Source organism: Mustela nigripes, chromosome 7 (assembly GCF_022355385.1).
Source record: "Mustela nigripes isolate SB6536 chromosome 7, MUSNIG.SB6536, whole genome shotgun sequence".
Lineage (NCBI taxonomy): Eukaryota > Metazoa > Chordata > Mammalia > Carnivora > Mustelidae > Mustela > Mustela nigripes.
In genome coordinates, this window is record NC_081563.1 from 40,070,214 (window position 1) to 40,092,614 (window position 22,401).

General features: G+C 46.0%; 1 protein-coding gene across 3 annotated transcripts in view; it reads left to right on the forward strand.

Moving 5' to 3' along the window:
- ST3GAL5 (ST3 beta-galactoside alpha-2,3-sialyltransferase 5) overlaps positions 1–22,401 on the forward strand; it is a 49,805-nt gene that overhangs the window by 22,429 nt on the left and 4,975 nt on the right. The window contains exons 2-6 of one of the 3 annotated variants that reach the window (XM_059405679.1): positions 2,013–2,136; positions 5,148–5,259; positions 14,721–15,064; positions 19,389–19,575; positions 21,091–21,249. In XM_059405679.1, the coding sequence (XP_059261662.1) occupies positions 2,013–2,136; positions 5,148–5,259; positions 14,721–15,064; positions 19,389–19,575; positions 21,091–21,249 (926 nt within the window). Of the gene's footprint in view, positions 1–2,012; positions 2,137–5,147; positions 5,260–14,720; positions 15,065–19,388; positions 19,576–21,090; positions 21,250–22,401 lie in introns of those variants that run through there. The other 2 variants (XM_059405680.1, XM_059405681.1) reach the window with 2 other exon arrangements.

Below are 22,401 nucleotides of genomic sequence, written 5' to 3' on the forward strand. Positions count from 1 at the left end.
TCAGGGGACAGGAAGGGCTGCTTCTCTCCTGTCTTGCTGTCTTCTACCAGGAGGCCCCACAGTCACAGCTTATCAGGAAGCGGGTGGGCCAATTCCGGGAAGGGAATTTCACAGGCTTACTCGGGACGGCGCTGTCCAGCACAGCAGAGACAGGCAGAGGCGGAGACGGGCTCCTCTCTGACACTGCAGTCAATGTTTACTGGAGGTCCGCCATGGGGTGAATGGCATGTCATTATGGCTGGAAAAACAGACATCTTAGAAACTGTATATGTACTGGTTGTGGGTCGCCTGCTAGTTCCTACCAGTTGGCTGGCCACGTGTTAAAGCACCCCACAGTTATGGTGTTTAAACATTTCTAGGTCAGTTGTTCTTCAGCAGGGGCTTGCTAGTGAGTTCCTTGGCACTGCTTCTTGAAATTATTCAGAAGGTGCACATCTAGGAAAATTCTTGCTATGCAGGTAGAACAGGGACAGGTTGTTTCCAGTAATGAGAACATTAACTACTTGAACATCAATTTGGTAAAAGATTTTTTTCAAAGGAAATGACACAACTTGAATGGAAATCAAGTGTATAATGACATACACAACTGCCTCTTGGCTGAAAGACTGTAGTAAAGATATTGTTTCTTAATATATACATTTATCATAATAGCATACTCTAATAGGTGCCTACATTAGCCAAGCTATGGCTTCACTTTTAATTAACAACTGTTTAAGAAAGACAGTGTTTTTTCTCCATCTTCTGAGAGTCCCGAGGCAGGCAGCCCAAGGTGGAAAGGCAGCTCTGTCCTTGGGATTGCCTGGGGACCCAAGCCCCTACTCTGCTGTTCTTCCACCATCCCTTGGTGGTATGCTGTCTGGGTGGCCCAGAGTGGCTCCCCCTGTGTCAGTATTTCAACCAGCAGTGAAAGAAGCAACCTTGGAAGTTGTACACGTCACTTTTGCTCATCCCGTTGGCTAGGACTTAATCATGAGATCGTACCTAGTTCCAAGGGAGGCTGGGAAATGTAGTCTTTATGCTGGGAGGCTGCCCTCCTAGCTAAAAATCCAGCATTTTACCAAGTTGAGAGGAAGGGGGAAACTTATACAGGGGTGGACATACTGATCTTTACTACAACACCCCCTAGAATATTATTTAGTAATTAAAAACTTGAGAACGCAATGAATTCAAAAGGATGAATAGGCAGGTATACTCAGGAACAAATAATTTTTTAAAGAAAAGTATCTTTTAAAATTGCCATTTTTTCCCTTAATGTAACACTTTTGTTCAGTTTCTAATGTGACACTTCCTCTTTAAACTTTTTTTTCTTATAGAAAACTTCAAATGTACAAAATCTTGAGAATATTGCATAATGAGTCCCAGGTACCCAGTGCTGAGCTTTGACAATCAGTTTAAAGCTAGCGTTGCCTTAGCCATTCCCCCACGTGCACTCTTATCCCCTTCCTGACTTTTCTGAAGCAGATCCCCTGTTCCATCTGTAAATCGTTCCACATGCACCTCCAAAAGGTATAGGCTCTTGAAAAAACATTAGGCTTTTTATTTGGCGATAACTATAGTTTCATGTGCAGTTGTAGAAAATGCAGAGATCCCATGTACCCCCTTACTAGTCTCCCCCACTGGCAGCATCTTGCTAAACCATAGTACAACGTCACTGCTATGATGTGGAGGGGGATACAGTCGAGACACAGAATATCTCCATCATCACAAGCATCCAGCCATACGCAGCCCACCCCTCCACAACTCCTGACAGCTACTAATCTGTTCTCCATTTCTGTAATTTTGACATTTCAAGAGTATCACGTACATGGAATCATGCTGCACACAAACTTTTAGTCTTGGCTTGGCACAGTTGCCTTAGATTCACTCGGGTTGTTGGGGGTATCACGAGTTCATTCTTGTTTATTGCTGAGTAGTACTCCGTGCTCTGGCCGTGTCGCCTAAGGGCTTTTTGTAAACATCACCTGCCTGACTCTCCCTCCTTTTCCTGCCCCTGGCTTCTGCTCTCTTCACAGCAATGCCCAGTGAGTATAAGTGTGTGAAACTGAGAAGTGATCGCTGGAGACCCTCTCTGCAATGGTACACCCGAGCTCAGAACAAGATGAGAAGACCCAACTTGATACTTAAAGACATCCTCAAGTAAGTATGAGCCCTTGGGCCTTGAGTATCCCTCTGGCCGGGTCCGCTGTTGGGAGCTGGGAGAAGAGTGCAGTGGGACCCGAAGGGTGGCTCTCATACTTGCTCGGAGAAGGTCATATAAAGGCACATTCAGTTCAGGTTCTGTACACAGATGTCTGGGTTTATGCATCTGGCTGTCCTTGAGAGGGCAGCGACAGCCAGGGAGCGCCCAGGCTCTGTCCCTGAGCCTCAGTGACCGAGAGAGCAGCTCCTACGTGCACTGTGGTCTCAGTATTATGTAATGAAAGAGGGCTTTCCCCCTTAGCTGTTTCAAGTTAATCTAAAAATACAGTTAATTAATGTCCCCTACAGGATTTTGGAGGCCTTAAATATTGAACACTAAAAAAGATGACAGGTGTTTCAGCCAGGTCACCCTTATATCCTGATAAGTGGTAGAATTGGTAAGGAAGGGATTTGGAGGTTGTGTTTGGTAGCAGCCAAACCAAGTTGAAAAACACCCTTGAAAAACACTGAGCACCTGGGTGGCTCAGTTGGTTAAGCGTCTGCCTTCAGCTCAGGTCAGGATCCTGGGGTGCTGGCATTGAGTCCTGCCTCAGGCTTCCTGCTCAGTGGAGTCTGCTTCTCCCTCCCCTTCTCCCTCTGCCCTTGTCCCCACCCCATCCCCCATCTTCTCTCTTGTTCTCGCTCTCAAATAAATAAAATCCTTTTTTTAAAAAAGGGGGAAAAAAAAAAGGAAACCACCCTCTTGAAAATACCCCTAATTTAGGAGGTGTAGAAGGAGGAAGGTGGAAAAAGGAAATGTACGTTAATATTTTCCATCTCCTTTTGTCATCATCCCATATTTACTGAGGCCTGACATGCCCAGCACTGTGTGGGACGCCAGCCCTTGGCAGTGACGAGGTCCTCCTGGGCCCTCGCTGCACACAGTGTGGGCACGACAGAGTCATGACCAGGCATTCCAGTGCAGTGTCCTCACTGGTGTAGGTACAGGGCCTGCTTTTAACACACTGTTGTTCCTTCCTTCCTCATTTGTATGTTCGTAATCAAGATAAGGGAATTATTATATGCATCAAGGTAGTACCTTTTCGGGGGAGGGGAGCTGGGGAGAATAGAGGTAATACTACATTCACAACATCTGAAATTCAAAAGATATTAAAAGTACTCAGTAAAATATCCTATCTTTCCTGCCCCCCCGCTTAAAGGTAACCAGTATTACCAGTGTTGTGTACATAAGAAATCGTGTGTGTGCGTGTGTGACTCTCTCCCTGCTTTTACACAGATGGTAGCATCCACTTCACTTAACATGGTACTCCATCAAAGGGGAAGATTAGGGTGCTTGTCCAGGTTTTCTTGGGGGAGCGTGTTGAAAGCAGAATCAAGAAGTCTTGAAAAGACTTCCTAGCAATACTTTCCTTCATCATCCTCCTTACATATTAAGAAATATTTAGCATCTATTGTGTATAGTTTATTGTGCTAGATGCTGGTTTTTTAAATTGCCCCTTCTTTAGAAAAGAGATCATTTCCCCATTAAGATTATTCCTCATTTGTGTTACTTTCTCAGTAACTCAATGTGGGATTGAGCCACACATCAGGCTCTACAGCCCGTGGGGAGTCTGCTTGAGATGCTCTCTCTCTCTCCCTCCTCCGCCCCCCACTTGCACTCCCACTCTCCAAATTAATAAATAAAGACATAATCTTTTTTTAAAAAAAGATTTCTAGAACCAGGATTCGACTCAATTCTTTTCTCCTAACCCTGTGTGTGTATGTGTGTGCACGTGTGTATTTTAAACTATATAAAAATATGAGTTTGTTGGATTTTTTTTTTAAGATTTTATTTATTTATCTGACAGACAGAGACCACAAGCAGGCAGAGAGGCAGGCAGAGAGAGAGGAGGAAGCAGGCTCCCCGCCCAGCAGAGAGCCCAATGCCGGGATCGATCCCAGGACCCTGGGATCATGACCCAAGCTGAAGGCAGAGGCTTTAACCCACTGAGCCACCCAGGCACCCAAGTTTGTTGGATCTTTAAAAGCAGTTTTTGTAGATGGTCTTAAGGGTGACTGGTGGTTCTTTTTCACCTCAGTTAGCCTCATTTCTGGGGAGAATCTTTAGAGCAATAATTGAGTAGATTATTTATTTTGTTTTCTTATTTTTTTAAGGCTTCCCGTATTTTCCCCCCGTTTTTAAAAATTGTGGTAAAGTAGCCATAACATAGTATTTACCATCTGAACCATTTCTATACAGTTCAGTGATAGTAAATACATTCACAAGGTATGCAGCCTTCGCCCATCCACCTGCAGAACTCTTTGCATCTTGTAAAACCAACACTCTCTACCCGTTAAGCACTGACTCCCTCCCTTCCCCTCTCCCTGGCCCCCTGGCAGTCCCCATTCTACTTTTTGTCTCTGTGGTTTTTGAGTCTGTGCTTCATGTAAGTGGAATCATACAGTATTGGAAAGACTGACAGTATTTTTTTTTTAAAGATTTTATTTATTTATTTGACAGAGAAAGATCACAAGTAGGCAGAGAGGCAGGCAGAGAGAGAGAGAGAGGAGGAAGCAGGCTCCCTGCTGAGCAGAGAGCCCGATGCGGGACTCGATCCCAGGACCCTGAGATCATGACCTGAGCCGAAAGCAGTGGCTTAACCCACTGAGCCACCCAGGCGCCCCAAGACTGACAGTATTTTAAAGTGGCGAAAAATCGAAGCTGAGTTTCTATAGCTCAAAAGCTATTACCTGGTTTTGTAAAGTCCAGTGGTCTGCAGTGTGATTCATATTTTTGCATAAAAATGTTTTCTCTGTATTACAACAAAAATAGTCATAAATGACTAATTTTTCTTGTCAGGCAAGTAAGAAGTGGTGCCTTAAGTTGACCACAGAGGTCACCTTAAAGGCTTTCTTTCTATGTTACCTAGCAGGCAAGCTCAGTCTTGGGTAGGTTTTCCCTTATTTCACGTGATTTCTCTTGATTGTCCTGTAACTGCATCATTATACTAATTGATTTTTTTTTCCAGGTGTACCTTGCTCGTGTTTGGAGTGTGGATCCTTTATATTCTCAAGTTAAATTATACTACTGAAGAATGTGACATGAAAAAAATGCATTATGTGGACCCGGACCGTGCAAAGGTTAGATATACCATTGGTGTGGCTTGAATTAAAATATTTCCAAGTTTGTACCTAACCAGAAATATCATCTCTAAAGGGTTATAAATAAGTCCTCAGGAAAGTTATAAACGGAAGGGGAACACTTCATCTTAGAACTCCAAAATCAGAGACAACCCCTCTCCCCCCAGCAAAACAAATAACCTACCCACCGCCCCTGCAGCATTCTTCCCCCATGCACTGAAGTCGTTGGGGGTGGTGAGTTGCCTTTGACGCCCTCTAGGCACCTGCCGTGGGGCTAGTTGCTGTGACGTTGCCAGCACACTCGTCCTTAGAACCGGGGGCAAGTTCTCTCAGAATCATGTCATTCCTGGGTTTTAATTTTCATTTTAATGAGTTCACACTGTGTTTCAAGCTTATTCATTTCAATTTATATTTATTTTTCTAAATCAGTTGACCTAGTTAATGCTAACTTCACGGATTATCCGAGTGGTTAGATGATGCAATAGGTTCCATCCTGGATGAAAGAAGAGAGGCTCTGAAGTCAGGTAGGAAGGCAATAAGGAGGCCAACATGTGCGGGCGCTTTACTGTCATCACGACGAGGACATGTCCCCGTATTCTCACCCTCTGACAGATGAAGGCTGGGAGCTTAAGCTGCTTGCCCAAGTTCACATCTAGTGAACTTCAGTTTACTGAAGTTTAGTAAACCAGTTCAGTTAACCAATTTAGTTAACCAGTTCAGTTCATCTAGTTTAGTGTGCACTGTCTAACTGTTTTAGAAGTGCTTCAGCAATATAACCGCATTTAACCCTCATACTGGGAACTATCCTGACCTCCCAGCTCAGGCGATGGAAGAGCAGGGAGAGTAAGCGGCCTGTTTAAGGTTATCCTCACCGGCCAGTGGTGGAGTTGGGCCTTGGACTCCGCAGCGCCCCTCAGAGTCTGAGCTCCTGCTGGCTGCTCTCTGCCCCGGTAGGGGAGGTCCACAGAAAGGAGCCAGAAGTTACAGGTAGGCTGATGCAGAGAGGTGGGACCTTGCATTTTTGACCTAGTTTCGAGTCTGAATGCCATTTAGTCAAAGACAAGACCTTGGGCAAAGTTACTTAATTGTTTTGAGTCCCAGTTTTCTCAGTGCTGAAATGTGGACAACAACATGTGTGGGACAGGACAGTCCCCAAAGTTGAATAAGATAATGTGCACGGAGCTCTTTTTCTAGTCTGGGTTTTTAGAAATGCATTTTTTCTTCCATCTTTATGTCCTGCAAAGTGCCTGTCCTATTCTGTGAGACAGGCATGGAGAAACAAGAAAACAAGATGAGGGTGACTAATAAATGCGTGGTGTGGCTCTGAGGAGCTGTGGTGTGTCCCAGAGCCTGCCGTCCCCTGCTGGGCTGTCCCCGGAGGCTGGCCAACTCTCTCCATCCCACCAGCATCAGCTCATTCATGCTGCTGGGCCAGGATGTGTCCTCTGCCTTAGCTTGGGCCTCCCGCCTCCCTCTCCGGCTGGCCTTGCAGACGTCCTGATAGCCATGAACTCTTCTCCTCACGGTGCTTGTCCACGTTCTCTTTGTGGCCTCTTTCTCCCGTCCGTTTAATTAGTCACACTGTGGACCATCTGACTGACTGCAAAGATAATCACTCTCGAGACTGGGTTAATTGAGGAGAGACAGGAGCACTGGCATGCCGGGGTCCAACGCCCCATTTCACAAGTACAAGATGGAGAAGACGTGCTGTAGCAGCAGCTGCAGTGAAATCTACTTCACAGGTTTAGGGCCTGTTCCGTGGCTGCCCACAGCTGCTCCCTGCACACTGCTTTAATAGACCAGGGATGGTCTGCCCGTTGTCGTCCCTGCGGAGCTCCGACAAGTGCTCTGATCATTATGCCTATTACTCCGTAAGTTTCCCCGAGGAGTCCTAATGACTTCTGAGGATGACCAGAGAAGAGACTCGAGACCAAGTCCCCGAGGAGCCTCCGAAGGGATGGGAATGTTCGCGTAGCCAGAAGGACAGACGGCCTGCACATGGCAGCTGCGGGCCTCCGGGACAGGCAGGTCTGCTCAGGTGGCCTTAATGGCAGCCGCACGGATACAGAGATGGCAGTCAAGCATAAAGGACAAGGATGGGAAGGGATCCGAAGGATCCGAAGATGGGATTAATGGGCCGCCTTTGTGGCGCATCTCCGGAGCTCTTGAAGCAAAGCTGGGTAACAGTTTGGTCCTGTAGATAGAATTCAGGCATCAGACAGTTTGCGGTTCATGGGCTTTTCTGATCATCCCTTGCAACCCCGAGCGTCTGTGGTTCTCTGTAACTTTACCAGTACCAGGCTGGAAAGAATCATCTGGTCTCTTCCCTGCTCTCAGTGCTGGTCCCCGACTCAGTGCCTTTGACACAGAACCTCAACTATACGCTGAGACTCCTCTGAAACTTCCCAGACTCCATTTGACATAGTAGTTTTCATAAGCATTTTGTTGTCTCATCTAACGTAGAAATGATTCGCAAACGTAGATGGTGTTTATAAAAGCAGACAGTTTCTGGGATTCCGGGAATAGGAATACTGCTCCAGGTGCCCTTTGACATCCTCTGCTGTCACCTGTCGCCCCAGGTTCATGTCTCCTTACCTGCCTTTCTGCATCCAGGCATGCCCTACTATGGGGGTAGTAGTATTTCCAAAAATTAAATCTGATATAGTGCTTCCCAGTTTCAAACTCTGAACTTGTTCTCTTTACCTTTAATATCAACTCCCAAGTCTGGTCTTAGGGCTCTTTGTGCCTTGGTTCCTGCCAGTCTCTTCAGACTCCTTTTGCTGCCCCATGTCCCAGCCCTGCCTGTTCCAGGCACTAAATCCCCTCACAGTCCCTTGGTTCTTCCTCTTTTTGGTTTTGATTTGTATTTCCCTGGTAACTAATGACGAGCTTCTTTTTTGTGTTCGCTCATTGGCCATTTGTATGTCTTCTAAGGAGAAATGTCCATTCAAGCTCTTTGGCCAGTCCTTCATTGGGTTATTTGTCTTTATATTACTGAGTTGTAAGAGTTCTCTAAAAATTCTGCCTACTAGTCCCTTAATCAGATAATATGGCTTGTGAGTATTTTCTCCCATTTTGTGAATTGTCTTTTCACTTTCTTGCTGGTGTCATTTTCAGCACCAAAGTTCTTTCTTTTTTTTTTTAAGCTCAAAAGTTTCTAATTTTGGTGAGGTCCAGTTTATTTTTCCTTTTGTTCCCTGTGCTTTTGATGTCATATCTAAGAAATCCATTTCCTAAGCCTGTGTTTTCTTCTGCAAGTTTTATAATAAAGTTTTAGCTCTTAAACGTAGGTCTTTAATTTTTTCTGAGTTTGTATATGGTGTGAAGTTGGAGTCCGCCTTTTTCTTTTGAATGTGGATATGATGTTTTTCTGGCACCATTTGTTGAGAAGACTTTCCCTGATGTTTTACTGTGTTTGTTCTAACTTCTCTGCCTGGAGCCCTTTCCATCCCGTGGCCTCTCTGCTCCTTATCTTTTACATTAACTCTCAGCTCAGAAGTTACCTTATCTAAGAAGTCTTAATCCGATCAGCCTTCTCTGTCTTCTGGAAACGCCTTTATACTTTATACGTTAATCCTAACACTTACACTGTAGAATTTTAACTGTCTTTTTCACTTGTCCTTTAAGCAAGCCCTGGGAGGTGGGGATTGTGTACTAACATTTTGTGTTAAAGAATATGTACTTAGGTATATTCAACTCCAGAGAGAGGGGAAATATTACTGAACCATGGTGTGGTGCCTGATCTCTGAACTCCAGTGGAATAGAAAATCCACAGTTAAATAACAAGCAATCCAGTAATGTACATTAAGTTTGATATCCCTTTAAAGAATAGGTCAGATAGTTTCTGTTCAACTTCTCATATCCACCAGTGGATAGTAGACAGAAAAAAAAAAAAAAAATCTCACCATCCCTTTTCCCCTAAACCATGATTAGGAGTCCTCCATTTAGGCTGATGGCACCAGTTTCAAAACCTAAGTTCACTGCAGGGCCAATAACAGCCTGTCAGGGCCCCCAGTGCCCTTCCCTGATTGGCTGCTGTGAGGATTCCTGACCAGTCCCTGACAAGGGCATCAGGAGTATCTGATGGGCATTGGGAGTATCTGAGGTCAGCCTCCCAGGCCCCACCACCTACCTGGAGAAAGGGTGTTAGCTTCCCACACAAAACCACAGTTCCGTAAGAAGGAGCAGAGAAATGAAGACCCGGTAGGCAGCCCACAGGGACGGCTACATCAACCCAGTTCTAAATCAAAAAATCATTATTTTTTCCAGTTACAAAAATAACACCAAAACTTCAAGTAATACAGAAATGAATAAAGTAGAAAGTTCCCTGTAGTTATAGAGAAAGATGAAAGACTCAGGGGGTAGTTATAAAAGTGCAACGTGTTTCTGAAAACCTTGGTCAGTTCAGAAACTAATAAAGTAGAAAGGGCAGGCCTGCTATGACATGGTGGGATTAGGGGTGTTTTAAATTTTTTTTTACTTAAGACTCTTTTTTATAGGTTTTTCACATTGTTGACACTGTCAGAATGTCCCACTTTTCACAGTGGTCCTGACAGGTTGTCCTTCATTCCAGGCCAAGGGAGCAGTGTGTGCAGAAAGCATGTGCCCCCCAGGGCTTTGCAGATTAGACGTACAGCTGGAGTTGGATATCGCTGAGGATTGGGGTGGGGGAACAGCAGGGTAGAAGACTGAAAATGAACCAGGACCAAAGAGGGAAAGGCCTTGAGTGCCACACTGAGCCAGTTCCAAATTTGATATCAGATCATGTTTCACTAAGCAAAATAAAAAACCATCTCTCGAGTCCCCAGAGTAGAGGAAGTGGTCCTGGCGTTTTGAATGGCTGTGAGGTGGGGTGAGCTCCCTACAAAGAAAACTGTGTCTCTAGGCTGTTGGTGGGGTTTGGTCTTTCCCACTGAGAGTGAGTAGACAAATTTGAATTGTTGGGGATATAGGTTAGCAGAAGATGGTATCAAAGCCATGAGGCCCCGTTGGCTCTGTTGAGGATATTCTGCAGCCTGCCGTGTTCGGGGACCCTGCTAACCCTTGTTTCTGAGCATGATCTGGTTGTGCTGGCCCCGGCCTGTGTTAGTACAGCAGCAGAAGTGTGGTCATGGTGGTCATGGGTTTTGTCTTTTCTATTTAAAGATGCCCCTTAAGGGTGCCTGGGTGGCTCAGTTGGTTGAGCAACTGCCTTCAGCTCACGTCATGATCCTGGTGTCCCGGGATCAAGTCCCGCATCGGGCTCCCTGCTTGGCGGGGAGTCTGCTTCTCCCTCTGCCCCGCCCCTTCTCATACTCTCTCTCTCTCTCAAATAAATAAATAAAATCTTTAAAAAAAAAAAAAAGATGCCCCTTAACATGCCATTTCTTTAAAAAGACTGACAGTGGTCTCTGTCAGGATTTGGACACTTTGAAAGCGCATTGCAGATGTGAAATTGCATTTAAAAGTTGTTTGAGGAGAGACGAGGGCGCATTGCTGTCCATCTAGGTTTGGGCTGCATGGTTGCAACAGTTTGAACTAGGCCCTCTCTCTTCTCAGAGAGCTAAAAACCACACACCACCCAGGGGACTGCATTTTCTGCTGTGTAGCTAATTATGGCCAAATTTACTTCTCTCTGACTCTGCAGATCTACACTCATGTAGCTAAGGTAAGCAGAGTGACCTGGGCTAAGTTTTTAGTCCAGGGACTTGCACCTCTAGACCGCTTTTTTCCTCTCCTCAGTGTTGGTCCCTTGCCCCAGACCATCCTCGAATATCGAAGATGAGGGAACTGAAGCCTTGACCTAGGGCTGGATGCTTTAGTCAAGGTTACACTGCTGGTTCATAGATCTAGAACTGTATCTAGCATCCAGGTCTTCTGATGGTTTTTTCCTAACCATTTACTGTGACAAAATATACACAGCATAAGATTTATTCCTCTTAAGCATACAGTTTTATAGCATCCGTGCATTTACACGGTTACATCACCCTCACCCCAGTCCAATTCTAGAACATTCTGTCACCTGAGTGAGTTTGCTCACCTGTTGTTCTCTGTCCCCACCCTCAGCAACCAGTCCCTGGCTGCCACTGACTGCTTGAGTTGTAACTGTGGTGTTCTTTCTGTGGCTTGGTTATTCAGATTCTGCCCTGCTGGTAGCCAGCGGAAGGTTCCAGATGACTAACGTGAGTTGAGGGTGGCAGTGGCTTTGCCCATGGTTGCTGTTCTATAATGGTACTCCAGTCTTCACATGTAATACCGGGGGCACAGAGTGGCCTGGTGAGGAGGAGAGAAGGACCAGCCTTTTCCAGACAGGAACTGAAAGTTTCATGAGGTAACTCATGGCTTACATTCACGTGGTTTGTGGCTGAGTTGGACTCCCACCGGGTTTGGTTAGCTCCAGCCCCCAAACTCTGCTTCAATCTCAGTGCTGTGCCCTGTCCCAGATGTAAAGAAAGAAAAGAGAACATTGCCTTTTACAAAGAATTATGCCATTTACTTATATTTTTGAGAAGTATTGTCCTCAAAAGTATGCAGTAGAAACAAAAGTGGAGACTTTGTTGAGGAAAATTACTTTGATTTTTTTAAATACCCTTCAGTGAATTTTCACATCATGGTCTCCTGTGGCAGATGGCCACCTCACTGACAACTGGAACTACCAGCCGTTTGTTTAGTCTTAGTTGTGGGTGGCCAGTGAGCTCAGCCTGGAAGACTTGTAAAAACCGAAGCCCTCATTTCCATGCCTTGGTTTGAGAGGAGTAGGAGTTCCTGTATCTTTGCGAGAGCCTCCGGTTCTCTGCACCCCCACTGTGGCCCTCACCCTGGACGAATGCCACCTAGACCTCTCCACGTCCTTCCTCTCTGGCCTGCTTTGGCTCCCAGCTTTGGAGCTTTCTGTAGCAGGAGGAAGAGGAAGGTCACAGTCCTTTCTTTGTCATGGCTCCTCGAGAAACGCTTCTCCTCCCCAGGCTGCCCCTTGAAGCATGGAGGAGGCAAGAGAGAGGCTGGACCAGCTTCTCATTAGAAGAAACGATCCCCAGGGCTTTCTCAGGGCTTCTAACACGTCTCTAGATGAGATGAAACAGAAGGAGAAAAAGAACTTCTGTCACTGTAGATGGTTCCAGTGGCCTTTCGAACATTCATTCCTCCTGGGATTGTTGTGTTGCAAGCTGCTGTGAGAGAGTCACGGTCGGAGGGTGCTTACCAAGCCTTGTGCTCTTCTCCTAGCCTAGAAAATTAAATTTGAAGCCTGAAATGGAGCTCTTTGCCAGAATGGAAATGGAATGAAATTTCTCTCCTTCCAAATGAAACTTCTAAAGAGGAAATTTGGCAGCCCAGGAGAGCCGAGGCCAGTTTCCTGGCGCAGTCACCTACTGCTCTTTCCAGTCGTGCGCCGATCACAAAGCTGCTCTGGGTTCCTCCGGGTCCTTCTCAGATGCTCATTTCTGTCCTCGGAGATCTGCAACAGCAGATGCTTGACATGTCATTCTACAGCGAAGGATTCAGCCTCTTGTTCTCTAAGACTTGCTGTTGTAACCTTTAGGCCTCTAGTCTCGAGACCGACGTGGGTCCTGTGGGTGGCCCTCTGTTCACCCTGCCCCCGCTGACAGGGTGGCGAGTCTCTGCGGGCTGCGGAGTGACGTGGGCTGGGCCTTCCTTGCTGGTGCTGCTCGTGGTCACGACTGGTCCTTGCACAGCTTTCCCGGTGATACTCATGAAGATGCCAATTTGTATCTAATCTCTTATTCTTAGTGGTGGTGTTTGCTGCTCTGGGTAGACAGAGACTATGGTTTTAGGCATCTGGGAAGTCATCAGACTTCCAGGTTAGAGCACCAGCGCAGCCCTCTTACTGGTTATGCCACCTTGAGCCCACAGAGTGAGAGGCTAACGACCATACTGTAAGGTGTGGGAGGCTAACGACCATACTGTAAGGTGTGGGAGAGTCAGTAATGGGAGACCATGACCATGACTGTGACCATGTGTAGTGTCTGCAGCATCTTCTGTGCCCAGAGAATATCATTTCCCCTTTCCAGAAACGGGACCACATCCTCAAGATGCAGACTGTGTGCTCTTCCCAGGTACTGATAACTCTTTGAAGCTGTAACTCAAAAAGGGAGGAGCAGGGGGCCTTCTGCTATAATAAGATAGATGTTTTCCTCCAAAAATATTTATTATATAGGAACCAGACAATAGAACTAATAAAACTTTGAGAAAAAACATAGTTGGGGCATATATTTAAAACAATATGCAACAATAATCATTCTCATAATAGTATAGACACAGTTTAGAAAACACATTCAATCCTAAAAATAAATACCCCAGGAACTCTGGGACTTCATACACCCATGCACGCATGCGTGGGCATGTGCATGTTGTGTGGGTGTGGGTGTGTAAGTGTGTGATAGTAGCCTGGCGGGAGGAGGGGAAAGGCAGGGCCAAGGCTACTGAATGTGGAGAAAAGGACAAAAGGCACAGTAATGAGGGGGAGAACTTCCAGCCAGGCGGTTGCGAGGCAGCATCTGGCTAGACTGAGGCAGGAGGAAGCCCTGGGGTGAGTGGGCCTTTGGACCATGTCCCGTCGCAGGGTGCTTCGTTCAGCTGGGCGACTGTACTTGGCCTTCAGCGGTCATTCCTTATGGAGGCAAAGCATTAACGTGCAGGGAAATTCATGTACAAAATCGAGACCACTTCTATGTTGACATGACATTGTGCCCTGATTACATTTAGAATAACTTGCATTCCAGACTCTATGAAGCTCATTGCCCAACTGATAAATCAGCCTGTTTCTCTTTCTGCTAGATAAGAGCCTGAAATATAAAATTTTATCAAATTGTGGTTAAAAAATAATAATAAAACTTACCATCTCAACCATTTTTTAACATCCAGTTCGGCCCTGTTAAGTGTGTTCACATTGCCATGGAAAGGATTTCTAGCAGCTTGCAGAATCGAAACTGTGGACCCATCAAACAGTATTTCCCCATTTGCGCCTACCCCCCGCTCCCTGTCCCTGATAACCATCAGTCTACTTTCTGTTTCTACAAATTCTGGTACTTTAGAATTTGTAAGTGGAATCAGTCCTTTTGTGACTGGCTTATTTCACTTAGTATAACGTTCTCAAGGTTCATCGCTGTGGTAGCATGTGACAGGTTTTATAAAACATGAGATGCTTCAAAGTATGTTATCTCACCCCAAATTAATTTGGGGAACTAGCTTGGGCTAGGGGTAGGAAGTGGGGGTACGAGGACGTGCTTTCCTTATATAATGAAGTAAGGATTCTTGTTGAGTTTAGCTCCCTGTCCTGTGACTCTCCCAGGTTATTTCTTTCCATCTCTGAGCATCAGTTAACTCGAAAAAGCAGACATTTTGTGCTGAAAGACAGGAATCAACAGGGAGCTCTGTCAGACATCACAGGACACAGTGTGTAAGAGGATATTTCTAATGCCTGAGAGGTTTTCCCAACTCAGACTGATGCGATTTCATTCCAGAGAGCTCAGAAGTACGCTCAGCAAGTCTTGCGAAAGGAGTGCCGACCCAAGTTCGCGAAGAAGTCCATGGCCCGGTTGTTTGAGCACAGGTACAGCCCGGACTTACCGCCTTTCGTGAAGGAGGCCCCCAAGGTGAACGAAGCCGAGTACAAGTATGACCCGCCTTTTGGTTTCCGGAAGTTCTCCAGTCAAGTCCAGACCCTCTTGGAGATACTGCCTGAGCATGACCTGCCTGAACACTTGCGAGCCAAGAGCTGTAGGCGTTGTGTGGTTATTGGAAGTGGCGGAATCCTCCACGGACTAGCGCTGGGCCACGCCCTGAACCAGTTCGATGTTGTGATAAGGTACATGCGCTCACCCCCAGGGTCCACCTCACTGCTGTTGGTTCGCGTCGCACCAGCGACAGGAAGGGATGCAGGGATCACCAGTCCCTGCCCGCAGGGGGCTTACTGCCTGAGAAATGATGGATGCCCCCGAAACACGAACTGATTGGATGCCCCACACTGTGCCACACTGACCCTAATTTGGCAGAACCTTTGCAGAGGAGGTGAGGTTTGGAAGGCTGGGTAGATTCAGGAGGAAGCCTGAGCTAGGCAGGACCAAGAGGGGGTGCACCGTGTGGGGGATGAGTTGGTAGGATGCCTGGCTTTGGGGAGCAGGGCTGCGTATGGGTGCGCCCTGCAAGGCAGGGCTGGTGGGGACCTAGGAAGCACATGGTCTGAACTCCACTCATCCTAGATTCTTTCTGGTTTCGCTGGCTAAAAATTGTTTTCCTTATAAAAGGAAAATATGTTCATTCTTGAAGATTAAAAAAATCTAGAAAAAGATAAGGAAGAAAATAACCCCTCGGAGCCCAGATAACCAACCATTATGAATTTGCTGGGGTTTTTCCACTTTCGTTCTATAGACAGACTAATGAGTACATTTATATTCTTACCAAATGGTTTGCTTTTTTAATATAATAATGAACAGTTTCTGAGGCCATTAAATAGTTCTTGGAAAATTAACTCTTCCAAGTGTTTGATATTACTTTAAATGAGACTATTGTAAGCAATTTGGCAGTTCTCCTATTGCGGAATATTTTGAATTTTTCAGTTTCTTTGTTATTGTGAAAATGCCTTACATAGCTCAAACTTATGTCTTTATCTCTGATTATTTCCTTGGAAATAATTATAAGAATTTTTAGAATTGTTATCTTAAAGATGCTTGGATGTTTTTAAGGTTCTTGAGATGTCGTAATAAATTCTCTCTATCTGAAGGATGCGCCAAACCAGGAGTACAGTGCCCGCTGGGTCTTCATCAGATTTGCTGAGCCCGAATGTGTGAGTTTGAAGGCAGGAAAGGCTAGGGCTGGGGGTTTCGAGGTTGTGGTTAACACATTCAGTGTGTGGGCCTGTTGTGAGGCAGAGAAAGTGGAAATGGACACTAATGCATTTCCAAGGGGTATACTGAAAAAGTAAATTATGGGACTTTCTGGCAGCTTGCTGGTTAACATCAGAGGACCGCCGGATTTCTAGTCTGGGGTTTCTTAGGCATTAGTGGAACTGCTGTCAGGAATGGAAGTAGTTGGGGAAAATCTCTGGTTAGTGAGGAGGATGACAAGATCCATTTCAGACATGGTGTGTTCACGTAATGCCTTTGTCCCCAGTAGCTGTGATTTCCAAGTTTCTTACCTGTCTTGGGCCTCTGTTTCCTCATCTGGAGGCAGTAACAGTACGCATTTTCTAGCCTCACCATGAAGACAACATGAGTTCACAGACGTAAAGCACTTAGAACTTAGTGTAAAGCATTTAATACTGGGCATGGGCTAATTGCTCAATAAATGGTAGCACCTATTTTTGGAGAATGTGTACGAAGGTAGGGAGCACAAGAAGAGGGGGCAGGGGCCGTAGGGTGTTTGTAGAAAGAACCAGACTGTGTTAAGAGCCAAGAGATGGAGGAAATGGGTAAGACCTTGGTTTAAAGGCAAAAGGGTTGCGGTAGGCCCCAGTGGTCAGAAAGCAGGCATGGCATGAGGTGAGGGAGTAGGAGTGGGGTTGGGCTTTGAGGACTGTAAAGGTTGGGTTAAAGAAGGCGGTAACCGCTGCCTTGCACTGGTTGCTTTCCGTGGGCCAGACACTGTGTCACGTGCTTTAGAGCTTCTCATTCCTCCGTGAAGCTATCACTGTTAGTGTCACCGGTGAGGACACTGAGGCACTAGAGGGCCCAGGGTCCAGGCCAGATGCCAGCCATCCAGACGCACGGTCAGAGGCTTTCAGCACCTAATCCCGGACCCCGTGCGCGCAGCTGAAAGGTGTGTGTGCCGGCAGACAGGGCCCTGTGCTCCCCCACCGTGTGTGACTCATATGGGAAGAGAGGAGACAACCTGGGGGGGCCAACGGTGCGCACTCTGGGCTAGAAGAGGGATGTGGCGGGGGAAGGCAGGGGGCCCTGCAAAGCAGTGGGATTGGGTGCTTCAGGGAGGAGGCAGGCAGGGCGAAGGTGAGTTGGAGCCTCACCCTGGCAGGAGGAGTGTTCCCAGCACGCCGGGAAGGCGCACACATGAGTGTGTCTTTCCACTGTGTCGGCTTTATTCAGTCATAGAGCAAAGTTAAATCACTGTCAGAAAGCAGGTTCAGGATTCCAAACTCAAATGACTGTTCACCATGTGATTAAACTTGGCTTCTGACGGAGCATACAGACAAGCCACACAAAAAACAAGGTAAACAGAAGGGCACAGGGAGTGAAGGAACCAAATGTGAAGTCGGTCTGTGGGTGCGCGGTTGAGATAAGGCCTCGGTCACGTCCAGCTCAGCTCTGGGCACTCCCTTCTTCCGATGTTCCAGCAGGGAAGGCGCTCGGTTCTGCTCAGACATCAGTCAGGCGGAGCCTTCAGTGGCAGTTACCTTTTTTAAGTGGTCAGATAGAGCGGGGTCAGGCCTGAGGCGTCTGATAGTTTGCTGCCAAAGTCCTCCCCCTTTAAAGGGGTTAAATTCGTCTTGGGGCCCTGCAGACCGCCTGTGGTTCTGCTCCTTAGCAGTCCTGGGGGGTCAGCTGACTCGGGTCCCGGTGATCTCTCCTAGCTGCTCTACCTTTACGTGCCCGCATCATTGCTAGACTCCAGGCCCTGCCTGACGTGAGAGACACTACTTTGCTCTCTCCAAGGAGAGTGGAGCTGAGAGAGTGGGCAAGGGCCAGGAGGGTAGCCTGACCAGTGGTGGCCCACATGTTACCAGACTAGGGAGTGTGGACTTCATACGTGGCCACTGGGAGGCCACTGAGTGCCGGGGACAGAGACATGGTGGCTTAGCCTGATTATGAGGGAGAATATCAGTTAAGAAGCTGCATGTTGTGAGGGAGTAACCTTTAGGTTTAAAACAATTCCAAATTTAACAGAAAAGTTGCAGGAATAGTACAAAGACCCTTCCATTCACCCTTCCCCCCACATTATCCAGCTGGTAACTTTATCACAGTGCTTTATGATTTTCTCTCTATCTATACTATTATCCTTTTCTGAAACCTTTGATAGTCAGTTGCAAGTATCAAGCCCCTTTATCCCTAAATAAATCCATATGCATTTCCTAAGAATAAAGACATTCTATTCTAGAACTACAGAACCACAGAACAGTATGCAGAATTAGGAAATGAACACCGAAAAAATACAGGTTCTATATATGTACTTATATAATGTCCTTTATTTTAAAAAAGAAGAGGGGCGCCTGCTTGGCTCAGTTGTTGAGCATCTGCCTTCGGCTCAGGTCATGATCCCAGGGCCCTGGGATCGAGTCCCACATCGGGCTCCCTGCTCAGTGGGAAGCCTGCTTCTCCCTCTCTCACTCACCCTGCTTGTGTTCCCCTTCTCCCTGTGTGTCTCTCTCTGTCAAATAAATAAATTAATTTTAAAAAGTAATATTAAAATAAAAATTAAAAGGAAAGGTGGGGTGGGGTGGATAACTGCCTCAGGGGCATGCCTTTCATTTGGTCTCCTGTGTAATAATATCTTTTGATAATCCAGAGGTAGGTAGGTATCAGATCTAGAAGAAGGGGCAGTAGAATAGAGAAGAAAGCTGAGATCCAGGTGTGATAATACGGATGTGATAACACAAGTGTGATAATACAAGGGAAGAACCAAACAGACTGTGAGATTACTAAACTCTTTAACTAGGTGGGTGGTGGTGCTTTCAAAAGAATTCTTAGAATCTGCTCCAAAACTATGACACTGGGAAGAGCCTTTGTTGATCTGACAGTTGTTAAGTGTCCCAAGTCCTTGCTCTAAGGATGCACTTGGGCCTGATGCCCTCCTTGGTACCAACCCTGTCTCTACAATTGTGGTTTGGGTCTGCCTCGCCTGGTTTCTCAGTTTGCTTTCTGATTGCCTTTCTGAAATTCTGGCAAGAACCCTTAATATCTGAGCACAGCGGGAAGCTTTCAAGGAAACATTACTGATGCCCAAAATATAATATGTTGGGGCTTAAAATGGCAAGATTATTTGGAATTGCTTGACATTCATAGAGGAGGTGTGGGTGTCCCTCGGGGACTCGAGGCTGCGGGAGGGAGGCCTTACCCCCCAACCCACAGCTCACTCCCAGCCCTATAGACATGCGAGGGACGCAAGGAAGGGATCATGCCCGATGTGATGAAGTAGTTGATGGCTTGCTTTGTCTATCTTTGTCTTTTTTATTCAAATAGGTTAAACAGTGCACCAGTTGAAGGATATTCGGAGCATGTTGGTAATAAAACTACCATCAGGATGACTTATCCAGAGGGTGCGCCACTGTCTGACCTTGAATATTATTCCAATGACTTGTTTGTTGCTGTTTTATTTAAGAGTGTTGACTTCAGCTGGCTTCAAGCAATGGTAAAAAACGAAACCCTGGTAAGCACTAGAAATTCAGCTCTCCAGTGTTCTTTCACAAAAAGTGGAGGGGTCTCTAACTGTAATTACAGACTTCTATTTTTAAACAAACACAGTGGAATGTATACAGTTGACCCCTGAACAGCATGGGTTTGAACTGCATGGGTCCACTAGTACACAGATGGTTTTTGATAAACACAGTGCAGTACTGTAGAGGCATTTTCTCTTCCTTTTGATTTTCTTAATAATGTTTTCCTTTTTCTAGCTTACTTTATTGTAAGAATACAAAAATACATACCCAAAATATGTGTTAACTGTTTATATTATCGGTAAGGCCTCTGGTTAGCAGTAGGCTACTAGTAGTTAAGTTTTTGGAAAGTCAGAAGTTCTCTGTGGATTTCAGCTACTCAGGGAGGAGATGGTGGTGCCTGTAATCCCCACGTCACTCAAGGGTCAATTATACTTTTGTGTTGTCTTTTAATACCTACTGCCTTTGTAGAAACCGTCAGTACTCCTTTTTGAGAACTACTTTCAGAATTTAAGATTGAGTCACATGGAAATTGTGATCATCACTTAATGGGAATATCAGGTTTTGGACCAAAATTGTTATTACTGCTCACCTACCTTGTTCGCCAGGTTTGAATTTACATGTCTTTTGGCTAATCCAGAAATTACATTTACTGGGATGAATATAAACCATTATTGCGGATTTTCAAAAGGATATATGTAAAACCTCTAGGAATGTTCCCCAAGAGATTGTTGGAGGAAATGCACCGAATTCCAGAGGGGCAGCTGTTGAGGAAATGGCCTGCATAAAGTCGGCCATATTCCCTTTTGTTTGTTATAATAATTGATCATATTATTTTATGATCACCCCACCCATTATGCTGAAGTAAATTTCAGAGGTCAACGGTCACATTTATTGATGCACATAAAAACTAGCTTTCTGTAAAGTTCATAGGATATATTAGACTTTTCATATAAGCACCATCTGATGGAGAATTTGTCTGCAAAGCCTGATATAGCTTGTCATGATCTTCTGGATTTTCCATTGGATAGAAGTTGGTCTAGTTGGAAGATGAAGCACGTGGGAGGTGACTTGCAGTCAGTTACCAGGAGACTTCACAGAACTAGGAACTAGACCAAGTCAGCCGAGGGAGGATGCAGGGGGAGGGTCTGATCTAAGTGGGACACTCATGGCACTTAAATACCCTTAAATTAGATCTGTTCACCTGTTCACATGCTTTTTGGGGTTGTTCCCTGGGGAATATCTTCTCCAAACAAACCAGAGCTGGTTCTGCCCTTCCTCTCCTTGTCCAGTGCCACCTTCGTAAACCAGGTCCTTTGGGGTTGCTCCTCTGAGTGGGGGCATCAGATGCGTCCATCTCAGGGACTGTGCTGTGGAGTGCAGCCCCCCAGCCCACATGGGGTCCCACCCACATCTCCTGGGCTGCTTAGCAGGGGTGCATGCTCGCCTTCTGATGGCAGGAGAGCTTTATTCAGTCCCCCTAATGATTGCTTGCTTTCTTCCCTTAGCCATTTTGGGTGCGGCTCTTCTTTTGGAAGCAGGTGGCAGAAAAAATCCCACTACAGCCGAAACACTTCAGGATTTTGAATCCAGTTATTATCAAAGAGACTGCCTTTGACATCCTTCAGTACTCGGAGCCCCAGTCAAGGTTCTGGGGCCGAGATAAGGTACTTCTGTTGCAATGGAAAGTTAACTGTTCGTCTCCGTGTTGAAAGGGAGACCTCCGTACAAATTTCACATAGGCTCAATTATATCCCCAGAAGCATCTCCCAGTGTAGAAACGTAGTCAGTGATCACAGGCTCGGTGCGTGTTGGCTGTTCTGCATCTTGATTTCAAGGCCCCCTTAGTGTTTACTTGGCTTCTCCCTTGGTGACTCATCTCCTTCGTATAGTCCACATGTTAACATCTTGATCACTGAGATACTATTTAAGGTGTTCTGATCCTGGGACTCCAGAGTGAAAGGCACTTTGGTGGTCTGGAAAGTTCTTTACATTTTTAGCTCTGGGCTGCTCAAGTCAGACTTGACCTTTACCATCACTTTAGAGGTGATGGTAAGTAAAGTTTGCCCCCTAGAGCAGTGTTTTCTGTTGATGCTTGGGTCCCATCCCAAACTTTCTATTTAACTGTTCTCTCCTATGGTCTGTACTTTGGGATTTTCAAAGTCCCCTGGGCAGTTTTATTTTGCAGCCTAATTTGAGAACCTCTGTGCCCTCTGTAGTTCTTTCACTGCAATAGAAATTCTCTTCCCGCAAAGCTGGTGCTGATACCGGAAGGATGGCAAAGCCTTTATTATTGGTTTCTTGTGAGTTGAATAGCTAAGCCTGTGTCTTTAAAAATAACCTTTTTAAAAGCAGTGGAGATCATCTTTAAACTTTTGTTTTTAAGATTTTATTTATTTATTTGACAGAGATCACAAGTAGGCAGAGAGGTAGACAGAAAGAGAGAGGGGGAAGCAGGCTCCCTGCTGAGCAGAGACCCTGATGCGGGGCTTGATCCCAGGACCCTGGGATCATGACCTGAGCTGAAGACAGAGGTCTTAACCCACTGAGTCCCCCAGGTGGCCCCCCCCTTTTTTAAATGCAGAGTTTAAACTCATGACCCTGAGATCAAGACCAGAGCTGAGATCAAGAGTTGGGTACTAAACTGACTGAGCTACCCAGGCCACCTGCTTCTTAAACTTTTAAGCAAAATCTCTGTATATAAAGGAAAGCAAGGAATTTAGAAGTGGGGGTGAGGCACTTCTTACACTGGGGGCCTGAGATATTGTGTAGCAGATACCTGGGGCTGGTAGGGTCACTATTTGCAGACACTGAATTAG